Below are 15813 nucleotides of genomic sequence, written 5' to 3' on the forward strand. Positions count from 1 at the left end.
ATTTTTCTGGGGGATTTGAAGGATTTTAGAGACTTCTAAATTCATTTACGAGCTTAAATAAAAGAATGCAACAAGGGATGAAAAATTGAGTAGGTGTAGCATTTCCTTTTCACTTTAAAGAATCGTGAAACGAAATACGTTTTTAAATTTTATATGGAATTTGTAAGACGTAACGATGACTACCCACTGTAGCGACGTTTTAAAATAATCTTGGTAGTTTATGACGACCACAACTACGGGGCCTCTATGTCGTGGAAACACTTCCATTTCCCGGATAAAAGTAACAGGTACTTGGTATCATGTGCGCCGCCAAGATTACTTTTAGGGAGGTGCTTCTACATAGGGAGGTACTACATAATATCATTATATATATTTATTTATCGAATAAAAATTGCGCAGGTATTTGTATATGCTAAACCATAATAAAACCTCTGTGGTCGATTCCCAGTGTCATGCAGTTATTTTTATTGTGATTTGTTCCGGACAGGGGAGTGCGCATGCACCCCCTTGCACCCCCTCCCGGCGCCCATGCTTAGTATAGTTACAAAGGCTGTAGTGACGCCACCGTGCATTGTAATAATTTAGTTAATGCATAAACCGGACGACAATAGAATTATCAGAAATTTTATAACTTATAAATACCTGTATTTTGAGAAATTTAATTATTACAAATCTGACATAGACAGCGCATTTCTGAATTACCTAGTTTCATATAAATAATTTAAATTCGCAAAAAATATATAAAACTAAAAAACGCGCCACTGACGTCATACACAAAGCAACAAAGAGAAAAATATTGAATCTTCCTCGTTGAATTTACAGATACCCGTTGTCCGTTGCCGAAAACACACCGAGTAGTTCGTACACTAAATTAATTATAATTATTATGTCAAGCAAATAATAGCGAGAGACGTGTATTGCATTAATCAGTTTTATTTTGGTTTTGTTTTATTCGTAATCGGCGGTAGTAACTTCGCAAGAAAACAATGACAAAATACAAGTATTTTTACACGTGGACAATACTACTTATTAACACGGAAGGATTCTGTGCCGTATGCTTGTTGTATGCAAATACTCTGCATATTTAATACGTATTACGTAGGTATCTACGTACCTTTATTTAAGTATACTATTAAAATTATAAATTAATGGCAATTTTTTCTGTCAGATAACATATATGCAATGATTCAAACCACGATCTATCTAACGAATAGTTAATAAAAACTCATATTGGCTTCGTAAATTCAAATTGCAAGACTCATATAGGGTGCATTCAGCTGGTTAGTGACCAATTAGTTGAAATATTAACTTTTGACGAGTAAAAATATGTTTTATATTATTTATTTTACATGTAAAATAAATAACGACCATATGAATAGGTCTATATATAGTCTACTTGTGAAATAAAATATAAACGATGCGCTGCCATTCATTAAATACGAAAAAAATAAGGAATTATTAATTGGAAAAATAGCCAAAGTGTTAAATAATTCCTACTTTTTTAACAATACAAATAAAGTAATATAACAATCTGTATAGAAACAAAATATATGTTGTTTTTTTTTAAAGATCATTAAATATCGAATAATATTCAATAGCAAAGTATTATTTCAGCTAATTATTTTTTAATTAAATGATAAAAAATACTCTTTACTCATTAAGAATCTTGTGGTGGACTACTAGACAGTTTGCAGTCTTTGTAGTCGCAAACTGCCATCGATCGTATTTTGTTAACTATATTGGTTAGCGATCACTTTCTATGAGTGAATTAAAAAGAGTTTTATCATAAAAACATAATTTAGTCATGAACTAAATATTTGCATTTTTAAGGAATTTACAACCCAAATTCTAAATTTTATAACCATAAATAAAATACATACTTAATTCGAATATGACCATATTTATTATGGTCGCTTCATAACATTTTAATAAAATATGCATTTTGAGTAGCTACCCATCATTTTTAGTCCAATATTATGGAACACGTATTGAAATAATATTCAAAGTATACCTTTAGTTTTTATTTCGAAAAAAGAAAGGTTTATTATCTGTAATTAAAGTAATCTATTCAGGCTAATTAGGGGTGAACAAAAACTGACCGAAGGACCCTACTAACTCTTACAAAATCTAAAACATAATATAACATATTTGTGCATACGCTTATTTACTCATAAAATAAGCGCATATTATATTAGTAACAACTTAGTACAGGTTTTTGCTAATAATTGAGTATCTTTTGCATAGTTCATATTTTATTTAAATATACCTTACCTTCTTATAGACTAAGCAGAATAACTAGCATTGGAATCGAACAATCTGTATAAGATTTACATTTTTAAATGTAAAACTGTGTCTGGCTATAGTATACAAATATATGGATACTTATAACACAAGATATCTAATACCGATGATAAGACGTAGGTAAGCTTTTGAACCACGAAATTATTATTATAGCATTAATAAATATATTTAAAGTAAGTTATCGATAGGAGATAGATATCAAATTCAACTTACAGATATCGTATGTAAATACTTGCATACAAGCAATAATATAAAGAGCGAGAAGTTCGAATGAATATAAGTCACTCGGCGGTTATCACAGTTATCACGATTCATGCGTATCAATACTTTGAACAAGAATTATAACATCTATAGATCCAATGTCGAGATCTTACCTACTAATTACTATCTATAATCTTGTATCCTGCCAATGTCGCAGTCCTTGACCCTCGAGACACGGCCAATCCAAATCGCGAATTAAGTAGTTATCTACGTCCATTCCTTGTCAGTCACTGTAAATACACGTTATTATCAGTAACGGTGTTACAACCGGCCTAGAGGCTCAGACGAGTGTCAGGTGAAAGTCTCCACTCAGACGCACAACTAACTCCGAGTCACACGCTCGTGATTTGCGTTTCATCCGCGAAATAGTTCATGATAATTGTAAATAAAAAACAAATAGTAGAGAGGTGTAATCCACTGATGCGCGGGCGCACAATACATCATATTATCACGCTCAGCGAGCCGCATTCGAGGCTGATTGTGTGATAGTGTGGTGCGGAGGCGCGGGCTGGCCGCCGTGCTCCGGCGGACCGCCGCTCTGCGCGGACACTCAGTCGCGACCATGTTGACAACGTGCGCCGTCGTAGTCCTCGCGGCGTCGCTCGCCGCCGTCGCCGGAGTCGCCGATACCGGCACCGACCCCATTCAACTCGAACTCAACAACACGCTACCGGCGGAACAATATTTCATTGACAAAATATTCGACAAGTACGGGGATAAAGGTGTCATCACATTTGAGGTGAGTTCCGAACATATTTTGCGATGTTTCTTTTTGCGTGTTCATTTTAAAACTTTAAAGAATGTTTATAGGTTTGTGTATTAATACTTATTCAACAAAATATAAATAACACAAAAAATGTGCCTAGAGTGACTGACTCCTCTACAATTTGTTGATCTACAAGTTTGCAAATATTAACCGTAATGTAAACTAATATTCGCATTTTCTTATATTATAAATAGCCATGTTACATTATTTTATCTCAATATATTTTACTACCTTGTCACATATTATATTGATAAATGTATCGGTGATTTTCACGCTTAATAAGTACTATTCGAGTCACATTATCGATTTCTACTTCGCTACCTGTTACGATTTTCTAAAACACCTTTCCCTATTTCGTAAACGGAAGTTCATCGAACTTAAATAATATTACTATGTATTTGTTTAGATATAACTTACGATTCCTTATCTATCCGATTAAAAAACTATATCCGCTTATCTATATGTTATTGGATCAAGCGGGCTACCTGCGATTTCATGACTTAGCATCCATACTTGTTAAAATATTTCAATGTATGCAGCGTTCTCATAATATCAATTATGTTATTGACGTTTCATTGATGACTAATAGTTTGTTTTAAATTTATCTCACTTCGGAATCGAGCCAGCTAATATAGTAAGATAAATACGAGTAAGAGTCTTTGTGTGTGACAACGAACATAGTGCCTAAACCCAGTAGTGGACAAGCTAATCTTAGTGTTGAGTATCTTGAGGGACGATAATTGCGGAAAAGGAAGTTGCGGATTCGAATCCCGTCGGGTACAAACCGGCACGGCTGGTTGGTTATTGCGTATTTAATAATCGAACTATATGTTCACTGGACTCTATTAATATGGAGTACTCGTTGTAAACGTGTTATGCCTGCAATTTTATCATTCAAATATTTCGCATATTTAACAATACAACGGTTAATTGAATTACAAATAGCCAAACATCTTTTAACTATCGGATAACGAGGGAATTTGGCTTATTTAGATTCCATTTTATACTTAAATCTCAGCCTTAATGACTGTTATTATTTTTATATTGAATATAGATATTGGACATTATAAAATTTGCAACCCTCGAACGATATTTTGCCTAAGTCTTGCATAGGTCAGCATGCTCTAATTTGCAAAAGCTGTTTATATTTTGCAAAAAGTATGATTAACAATAGGTATGTAGATATTATATTTTTATAAATTCACACCACAAAATTAACTTATTCCACATATTGTTTTTACCTAGGAAGTCAAGAATAAGGAATATTAAGCAGCTGGAAAAATAATAGACTTAATCTAGATTTATTATAATACGTAAACAATCTTCGTACACGTGTTATTCTAATGTTTTTATCCTATTGCATGCACCGTGCTTACTGCATTCATATTCGGGTCTTTTATTTGTACATTGGCCTCAAGTCCATTAAAACCGCGAAAAAGTATGCCTCACGGGTATTGTTCTCGTACATAAAAGATAAACACATACTACGAATGCTAACAGATGTTCCGATTGTGAATTCATGACCAACATTTACATAGCTTTTAGACGCACATATTAAATCAAATTATAAAATTTTAACAATGAAGAGCACTACAGCTGTATTCCAATTGAGTGGCTCGGTGGCGTATTTATATTGTATACAGTATCACATCTGCACTGAAGTCTGGAGTTAAAATCCCAGGTCGGGCAGTGGTATTGGGTTTATCTGCTCAGTATCAGTTTGGAGTCTAGAATTTGCGCCCGTTATAGTAAATGACGAAGAGTGGACCTTCTATCCTCTGCCTACCTCTTCAGGAATAAAAGCCGTCAATATATTTGTGCAAATTCCTATTCACATATTTCGTGTATATTTGTATACCTGAAGGGATAAATGGCGTTACATTTTAGACACAAAGAGAAAAATAATTAATTCTCACGAGTAAATCGAAATACACAAGTATTTTAGTTGTTTATCCTCCAATCAATTCCAGTTATTTGATTACTGGAATTGCCTGGTCACACTGACACTAGAGTAAGCAGGTAATAAATTGTAACCAAATTCGACTCTACATTTCTGGGGTTTTAATATAAACTAAATTTGTCAATTTATCAATTTGTCAACGTTAAGAAATTTCCTAATAAACTCATTTAATAATATACATATATTTTTACGAAATCTTGCATGTCTTGAGTCGTAGATAACACAACATTGGACATTATAGGACTCCTAAGTTCATTAATCTATTTTATTCCGGTAGTTACTCTGTGATACCATAACTTTTTTTAATAGCTTAATTAAAAAAGATATATTTTAAAAATATTATATTTATTGTGTTATTTGAATGGTCTGTTACTAAAAAGGATCTATGTAAGTTTTTAATGATCGCATTAAGAAATGTTCATTATAATATTATGGTCTTAATATCTTAGTGCATTTAAGTGTTTAGATGATATTGTAAAATACCTACTTTGTTTATCGTATTATCAAACCTATAAATTGCAAACAACCTTCAACTTTTGCAATATTGTATCTTGTTATTTTATAATCATTATTTAAGTACTTGGATTTTCAAAACACTAGTTGATAATACAAATGTGCAAAAAAGTGAATCCGCGGCCTATCTGATAAACTTTAACGGCTATTATGAGTCCAAATATATTAATATTATTATAAGAGTTACCACCAGCAAAAAGGAAAACGGTATAAGTAAATAATGATGTTATTAAAGACACGCGGCGTATGTGTACAATTAATTAAGGTGTGTAAGTCGTCGCCAAATGGTTCATCGCTTTACAAACAGTCTCGTCTTTTTGCAATTTGTCTCTACCTTATATAAAACCTACTAACATTTGTTTTTAGAGCTCATCAGCGCCTTTTTAATGGCAAAGGTTATTTTTTGATGCTATAAAATAGTTGGGATTTGGGAACATCATAAAAAGGAATTTAGATTGGGCTAGAATTTAGATCTTACATTTTACAAATATTACAAAAGCAAAGTTTTTAAAGATGTGTGGATATTTTTTAGGAGTGAAAACAAAAGAGAGTTTGAAAAAAATTGGCTTACAGATAAATTATGTCCTGGATTAATATATAAGCCATTCTTCATCTTCGATAAATACAATAGCACTTTTGGTGGTCATAATTAGGGAATGCAATCTCGTAAAGCACGAGATCTCGCGAGACTGGATTCATGGTCTCGCAAGATCTCGGTTAGGTCTAAAATCTCGCGAGATTGCATTCCCTAGTCACAATGGTCTTTGATGAAAGCGGAGCTGCGAGCATTGTATGCAGGTACTCAATTACTTACATTAAATAAAAGTTATAATGTCGTCTTTACAGGGTTTCGAGCATCTTCTGGACAGTTTGGGTCTTGGCGGTCGAGTATTCAACTCACCACATGATCTTGCTCTACATCGCATCAATGGAACTTTTCGACAACTCCACGATGTCCAACATCGCCATCGACGCTCGCCGTCGGCAGCCCTGGGTTAGTATTTTCTGAGTTTGTACCGTGAATTATCTCTTAGCTTTATAAAATTAACATGCACTATACAAGTTATGCCGAAAATAATATCCTCATATTTTTTTAAATGATGTTAGAACAACAAATTTACTAAATAACCTAATTTTAACTTGGTTTAATCCGCTTAGAAGATGAATTTACGAAAAACCTTTTTTATATTTGAATATCTAACTACTGAGCAAAATTCTATACTTCCAGAGCGCCTACATTTAAATGACTAATGTTACTCAGTAATTGCTACGATTTTATTAATTATTTAAGTAACTAAAAGTGACAATATTATAAATGCAACTCAATGTTTAAATTGATAAAAATGTGTAAAATCAATGGAAAAATACTATTGACATGTCATAGCTGTCTCGTAGAAAGTCTGTTTTTTTTTTATTTATCAATCAATTATAATATATGAGAACAGACGTAAACTAACACATTGAGCCTTGAAAGTTTGTACCGTATAAAATGAAAGGAGGAAGCAAATTAATTTCAATCGAATTGAGTCTCCGTGGTTAATTTTATGACATCCTTGAGTGGAAATTGTCATAGCCACTGTGTCGGGCCTTCGCGGTGTATAAACATTGCTATTATACTGCTACATAGTGACTAACAAAGTAAATTATAGGAATGTTTTTTATATAACACTGAAAGTAAACATTACTTTTTGTTTTGCAACAAGGAATGTCGCGATCAAACAAAAGAATTTATACTATAATAATGCAAATAAATAAAAATTATACAAGCTTACACGAAGTGCGCGTAGGTCTCTCGTCCAGAAAATGTTTTCAACTTAATTTTTAGTTCTTTATTTATTGCAATACGAGCCCTTTTGGTTAGAAGAATCAATTGAAATTTATTAGAAAATAATTTTAGGAGCAATGAGGTAATGATGGTAATTATGAGCATTAAGTATATTATATTTATTTTCCTTTAGTTATATCTAATTATAAATGATTTAACAACAGGCAAACTAACAACTAGACAGTCGAATGGCAATATAATTTTCTAAAGAATTCGTTTCTCAATGGTCGTAAACAAACAATATTTTTAATTACCACCGAATTTCCAATAAGTTTAGAAGAATAAAATTAGAACCATATCATACTGTGAATAATTAATTTGCTATTTCTCTGCCGACGAAAGAAAAAAACAACTCATTAAGAACTAATAAAGTAAATCGAATTGAAGCGGATTATATCTGTAATACCTTGGTTAATGCCATAGATAGCGTTTTAAGTGTTCACGATTGCCTAATTAACATTTTGCACACTCATTATCGATTATAACTCTAATTAGGTAAGTGGTGACCACACGACAACTATTTAAACGTACATTTAAAACTAGTACCTGTAATTTATCCTATTTTTAAATGTGATTCAACTTGTAGTGGTTGAAAATTAAATCTGTTAACCTAGTTTTTTGCTTCATGACATGCCAGCAAAAACTTGGATTTGCTTTCTATACTAAACGTAGGTACCTAGTGCTTGTGCATTCGACGGTCATAATACCTTTTGTAATGTAGAAAATATAAATATGTAGATGGATAAATGTAGTACTATCGAAAATACTTTGAGCAGTGATAAATCTGAGTATTCGATATCTCATACTCAACATATTATTACAACTCACGGAGAAAAAAAAATTGCAACTCTACCCGAATAGATATGGAATTTTTTATTAGACTTTAATAATGAACAAATGAAAGTACTTAACATACGGAAAAACAAAAAGGATGAAACTACATATTTAACATTTCCTTGATTTTTAACACAACTCTAGAAATAGTATAGAGATAGAGCGATACAATGATTACGATTCAGATATGAATGAGGAAATAGGTACATTGTAATGCGTATTACGTTGCATGTATTTTTTTATTAGTACTGATTTGTGTATTATAAAATTGTAACGATTATATACTATTACTAGATGTTGCTTGCGGTTTCATCCACATCAAAAGCCTTTCCAACTACGGTAAATAGTTACGGAAAATATCGTTAAAAAGTAAGAAATGTAATATATATTTTAATTATAACATCACTGTAAGTACACCAAATAATAGAACACTGTAAGCACTTAAGATTAAATCAAATGAAGAGAGAGAAGATACAATTGGCGGTCTTATCACTCGATGCAATTTCTTATAGACAACTTAGGTATATAGTAAGTGAGTAAGAAGTGAAATAAGAAAAACATAGTACTTAGTAAGATAAAATATTGATAAGAGATCATGTGAACACTGCCGAATCAAAAACTGGCTACACATTCATGATTATTGTTCTCATGAGATCCCTTCGCATCAGGTGACACACTTGCCCCTTTACGCTCTATACTATAAAAAAAACTTACTAACGTGTCAACAACTAACACGAGACATTCAAGATCGCAGATTGGCACACGGCCAGATGCGACGCGCGTGGCGCTAGTGTGTACGCGCCATGTCGCGCTACGATAGCAATGTTGTGTATTGTCAGCGGTTTTCATAACAATCATAAAAAAATCATTCGAAAGAACGCGCGATGGAATGAGGTGCAACGTGGCACGAGAAATTGTACGCGGTATGTCAAACGCATTTTATTATGTAAGTATTTCTAACTATATGTGAACGTGTAGACACCGATCAAAGTGGACGAATGGAGCGACATACTCGTAACATACGACAACACTGCTTAAACTTGGATTAAAAAAAAATGAGTTACAAAAAACAGCAACTGTAACACGTAGTAAATGGTAGTTTTCATTTATTTCCTTAGTGTATTTTTTATAACCACAATAAGTTAACACAAAATGCAATATTATGGTCTAAATTCTTATATAAAACCCATGGTAACAAAAAATGTTTTAAAAAATATTCTAACTAGATACCTGTATTTTATTTAGCTATGTATATTATTATATACTTTTTGTTATATTATAATCATAACCATTATGTTAACCGGATAAACGGGCTTAAAAGCGCTTCAGTAGCGTCTCAGATATCAAAATTTATGATTAAATGATTGACCGCTAAGATTAAATAAAGAGAAACAGAAGTTATGAGGCAGCAGGACGCACCAACTGACGTCTGTACTTATGAATGACAATTCCGCGATTATCCTATTACGGCTGGCAGCAGCTTGTACAACCGTAATAAACTGAAGTATACTACCTAACTACCTCATACATCTTGCCGAGACGCCTGATAGAATAAATATTTAGTACGTCTTAACTATAATAATAATACGAATACCGACAAAAAACGTCATAGTAGGTATGAATTTATTTTGATATCATTGGCCTATTACACTAAAAATATTTTTAATAAAGAATTTAAATTAAAATTAAATATATTGCACAATATCATAGTACACGTACGTAAATTTACACGTAATATGTACACAAATGTTCCTATTTCAAATCTAGTCTTTTATAAACGTGTTTACATCATAATTATCAATTCTTTTAAATCTTTACGACGATGTAATCTAATCCTTAATAAATATTATTTATGGCTTACCTTAAAGCTTCGTATCTTAATATTGTCAAATTATTGTTGTCGCACTATAGCTAAGGAAAATTACAACGATCAAATGTGTGTTGATTTTTATAAATGATTATTACTAATGTGTAGCATATTTCACAGCTACCACTGTTCGTACCTATCATATTGAAATAAAAATAGATAAATTCTACAATTTTGCAGCTTTACAAATTGTACGTCATAACAAATTAAAATATAGATAAAAAGTTTAAAAAAATATTGGGCAGGTTCATTAATAGATCGCCATATCGGGTAAAAATTCAGAACTTTGCAAAAGGCTGATACTGTTCAGTAAAACCCAAATATCTAATAATTTGCCGAAATTTGTCTAATTCGAGTTGGAACCCGAGACCTCAGAGCAGTGTCATGCCACGCACGCAATACACAGTTATGCCACTGAGGCAGTCTAAATTCCTTTATATAAGTAATCGGTAAAACCCACCTCCTAAAACTACAATTCTGCACATAAAATTAGTAGGTAGGTACCTAAATAAAATAATTATAATCTTATCTAATTTGTTAACTCTTTATTTCAGCCCAACCAATATTGCAAAAATCATGCCTATCACCACGAGAAATGTTGGAGGTTTATGGAATGGAAAACGAACCAGGAGTAATAACCATTAGACCCAAAACATTCTTAGAAATGTGTCCAGCACTAGTATATCAATTGGACCAACGTTCATGTTATAAAACTGAAGTACCTGCGCCGAAATTAGACAGACTTTGGAGTGAGTATTAATTTAGAATTAGACACCTGCATTATGGATGCAAGTGAGATAAAATATGTTAATTACAAATCCTTATTATCATTTCAGCTTGGATATATGCCACTCTTAGTATCTTGGTAATAAGTGCAACCGGACTGATCGGAGTAGCTATTGTACCTTTACTCAAGTCAGTAGTGTTCAGCTACGTTCTACACTTCCTAGTCGCAGTCGCCGTGGGAACTCTTTGCGGTGATGCATTATTGCATCTTTTGCCACATGCACTGAAGTCTCACGGGCCACCTTCCGCACAACAAGAAGAAACAGAAGTCGTACTCAAATGCAGCGTCACTTTTCTAACAATACTTCTTTTTTATTCCGTCGAAGCTATCATGCAAACTGTTAACGGCGGACATTCACACTCGCACGATCCAGATAAAAGCATCACAGAAATAAAAACAGACACTGCAAAACAAGTAGAACCTATTGAACTTGGTGCCATGATGCCCGGATCACCACCACCACCGGTGGAACGTCCGATGTCGTCGACGGCGTTAATGGTCATTGTCGGTGACGGCTTACACAACTTAACTGATGGATTGGCCATAGGCGCAGCATTTAGTGGTGATCCAGTAACGGGTTTCGCAACAGCGTTGGCAGTGTTTTGCCATGAACTTCCACATGAACTCGGTGATTTTGCCGTTTTATTACGATCTGGAATGACCATAAAACGAGCTCTCTATTACAATATTCTGTCATCAATACTCAGTTTCATGGGTATGGCAGGTGGTATTTGGCTAGCAGAAGATCACGAATCGGCTTCGCAGTGGATTTACGCAGCAACAGCTGGCACATTCTTTTACATAGCACTCGCTGATCTAGTGCCAGAAATAAACGAAAACAACAAAGGCAAAAGTATTAATTTGTTACTTGCGATATTAGGTATACTTGCTGGTGGCGTGATTATGCTCATGATTGCATTACATGAAGATTCAATTCAATATCTTTTTAGAAACAGCGAAAAATAATTTTACTTTCTCGCATACGTAGGTACTACATATACCACGTCGGGCCTAAGTATATCGCAGATACTATAATAACTATAGAATAACAATGCTAAAGACATATATTATTAATAAATAATATATAAATTGTATTATGAATACTCGGTTCTATAATAGATACCTCAACCTTAGCCTTTAATGATAGTAGTGTCATTATCAAATAGTCAGTAATCACTGATCCATGAAAAATGGATGATAAATTAATGTTATAATGTGACAACATTTTTAAATAGTCTAGGTATAAATGTGATAAGTGTACCCACTGTGGTTTGCGACGGTACTAGCTGCTAGGGTTAATTATAGATATCTCTGGTTGTTCGTGGAAAATAGTGCTCAGTTAATAGACTAATACAAAAAATAAATTTAGTGCCTATGTTAATTTCAGTCTGATGTTAAGGTATTAATATAGTAATATAGAATAATTTAAATAAGTTAATATTAAACATGGTTGTTCCTTTTCGTATGATCCAATATATACTCTAGCTAATACGAATACCGTATGTTTAATGATTAGAAATATTAATTACAACTAGCGTAAAAAAATAAGATGTAAGAAATGGTTATGACAATTTGATTATTATTTTGTGTATATATAGGGTAATATAAATATTATTTGTAATGTATTTTAACTTACTACCTATATTAAGAATGATGTGTTTCATTTATAATAATTTATTATTTGCAATAAAATTGAAACGTGTGCTAAAGTACTCCAATAAAAACTTTACCATTACAAACTATCTACTAACTTTTTTGACAGCTACGTATAAAACCAATGAATTTTTGTGATTCGTCCGAACGGGTGTCCGCTATCTATCCCTACTGGGCCCTTATTCTGTATGATAGTGTAAACGCGTAACGCGGCCGTGTCATGTTATCTTCGAGAAATGTGCGTGGAATGGTATTCTGTAAGTCAAATTTCTATAGTCCTAAACATGACGCGTTATGTTACGTGCTTGTTACGCACTGTCAAAATAACGTGCGGGATAGAGAATAAGGCCCCTGGTAGAGATGTAGAGTTTTACAGTTTATCCATACAGTGCATATTAATATGTCACAATTCTTAAATAATAGCAATGTATTTCTGTTTCCGTTTGTTCACTTCTTTTACTCTTTATGTCTATGCAATTTTTTCTAAAGCTACCACTAAAACTTAGTAATTTTCCGTGACTTTTCCATTTAATTTGGTTGCGTTGCCATCTTTGATTGCCTTGCTTGGTTATCAGTTCTTACGGAAACAGACGTAGATCAGTGTTAAACGAGTCCTTTGGGATATGCCTATATCCAGCAGTAGACTGATTATGATGATAATTTGTTAAATTAGCAGTACGAAACTTAAGCTCCCACATTTATTCCCGAAATTGACTCTCTAGAAAGAGGCGCAATGAACAAAAAGAGATGCCCTCAACTTTCACGAAGCTTACATCCGTCTCACAAGACAATATTATGTAAAGGGCGCAACTTAAGTACCTAAGTATATGATCTTTGTTTTTTTTTGCCAAAATATACGAGGGAATGCAGTCCATACATTAATAAAAACTGTGGCAATGAGCGTAAAATAGACAAGAATTAATCAGTGTTTGAAGTTTATTTATGTGTCCGTTCATAACCACACAAAACCGTATAATATGTGTGTTGCACTTTCTATGTAGTAGTTTCATTGAAAGTAATAAAATTTTATACTCGTGGCAAAAAGCACGTGGTGCGTCCTATTGAGACGTACTAAGACAGAGGTTCCCAAACTTTTTCGACTAACAGATCTCTTTAAAAATGTTGCTGGTTCCGGTGGACAATTTTTTAGGTTACGCAGAGAATGTGCATTACAACTACCGCCCATCCATCACGGAGGACTCGGGGGTTATGTTAGGGTCATAGGGTCACCGTGCGACACCCTATCAGTCAAGTCAATGCAACATTTTAGTACTTTACTATCAAACCGCATGCTTACATTTTCGTGGCTTTCGAATTATGGACCCCAATTTTTTGGTCACGTTAACGATCCCTGGGGTTCCTGGAACACCTTGGGAATCAGTGGTCTAAGGTCTCATACCTAAAGTGACAGAGAACGGTACTAATCAATGAAAAAGTGTAAGTATGTTGAAAAACTTAAAAGTATTAGGGCGCCATGATAGCTAGTGGGTCAATTTTAAAGATAACGCTAAAAGATATTTGATTAAGTTATTCAAGGTTTCCGCTTTATTGTGAGGTTTCTAAAGACCCTACCATCAATGTTTTGGCAGTTTTTTGTGTTGTTTTTTTTGTTCTTTAAATTCATGTCTTTCCCTCTTGCTACACTAGAGCCACTGTAGTGGGTTTTCGAGTTATAATTGGCTGCTTACAGCAAGACACCTTTTCAACTTAAAAACGAATTCCTGAAACCACAACAAGACAGTGTGTAGTGACACAAGGCCGCAGTTTCATTCACGACGTCGAGGACCTCCCCGTCCTCCCAGCCTTTTTAATAGGTCCGGCTTGCGAGCCGACGAATACGATATGTAATGGATACATACTTTTTAATATCCTCTTTTTTTTAACATGACCCTACGTTTGTTAGTCTGACAAAGGCCGGCTTTAAATACAAATACACCAAACTATTGGGTGAGCGCTTTAGGCGCTCGCATCCTTGAAAATTAAGCGACCATGCTGGGGCAATCCACTAATGGGTTACGAACCTCGTCGCAGGACGATCACTGAGAGCGGATAAGACATCAACGATTATAGACGCGCGTAGTCGTAGCGAACTCGAATCTAACCATTATTACCGTATTCGTCGGCACGCGGGCCTGAACTATTAGAAAGGTCCGGGGGACGAGGAATGCCGCGAGAAATGGACAATATGTATTACTAATGTAAGCGAAAAAATATACATCACACCAGTGCAATTGCTATAATAACCACCTATTATAAGTTATTAATTTAGCAAACAAAATAAATTGAATAGAAATATTTAGTTTAAATATTAAACATACTTATGTGTTAAAATAGGTACCTTTAAAGAAATAAAATCATACAACATAAGTTAAGTTAATAATATTATTATTGCTTTATATTATCAACTCAAATATGTTTCAACTCGATAAAAATATATAATTAATGATATATACTAATAATAATATATTTTATTTTTATTTTATACTAGCTTCCGCTCGCAGCTTCGCCCGCGTGGATTTCGGACTTCAAAAATGGAGGTGCTCAATTTGTCGGGATGTTTTTTTAATGTATGGTGGTATGCAGGTGGTCCGATTGTCCGGTCAGGGTCTGATGATGGGATCCTGGTGAAATCGAAGGAAGCTTATAGCATGATTCAGTATTCACGCGTGATGGCTTATTATTAGCGTATTTCATGTATAACTTTGGTGTTTCTATACCGATTTCTATGATTCTTTTTATGGAATATTTAATAATGTTAACTTTTTTAATTAGGGATGACTGAGAGTATTATAAACGTAAGAGTAGTCAAATATAATGAGAAAGCTTCGAACTGCTAAGCTATCGGGAGTTACACGTGTTATTGTGAGTCAACCATAAAAGATAGACATATGCTGTCGTGGGATATTTTTTACATAATTTTAAGGAGAACATTTCCGTCATACATGATTTCTGCGTAGCTTTAACCATTAAGGTTGCACACGCGACGGAAGCTTAAAAAATGGAGTAACTTCTCCTGTTTTCCCAACATTTCCCTTCACTGCTCTGC

The 15813-nt window shown here is 33.7% G+C and overlaps 1 protein-coding gene across 1 annotated transcript; it reads left to right on the plus strand.

The window, feature by feature from the left end:
* The first annotated feature begins 2612 nt into the window (after positions 1-2612).
* LOC115451920 (zinc transporter ZIP10) lies at positions 2613-12856 on the plus strand. The gene is made up of 4 exons (XM_030180334.2): positions 2613-3301; positions 6648-6795; positions 10882-11076; positions 11164-12856. Exons 1-4 carry the CDS (start codon positions 3125-3127, stop codon positions 12078-12080), a joined length of 1437 nt encoding a protein of 478 aa, XP_030036194.1. The 5' UTR covers positions 2613-3124; the 3' UTR covers positions 12081-12856.
* The last annotated feature ends 2957 nt before the right edge of the window (positions 12857-15813 follow it).

This window comes from Manduca sexta, chromosome 23, assembly GCF_014839805.1.
Source record: "Manduca sexta isolate Smith_Timp_Sample1 chromosome 23, JHU_Msex_v1.0, whole genome shotgun sequence".
Taxonomy (NCBI): domain Eukaryota; kingdom Metazoa; phylum Arthropoda; class Insecta; order Lepidoptera; family Sphingidae; genus Manduca; species Manduca sexta.

Bases quoted from the DNA above. Each gene is read 5' to 3' on its own strand.
- LOC115451920 (XM_030180334.2), top strand. From the start codon at position 3,125: ATGTTGACAACGTGCGCCGTCGTAGTCCTCGCGGCGTCGCTCGCCGCC. The intron at 3,302-6,647 runs GTGAGTTCCGAA...TCGTCTTTACAG, and splicing joins AAGGTGTCATCACATTTGAG to GGTTTCGAGCATCTTCTGGA. The intron at 11,077-11,163 runs GTGAGTATTAAT...TTATCATTTCAG, and splicing joins GAAATTAGACAGACTTTGGA to CTTGGATATATGCCACTCTT.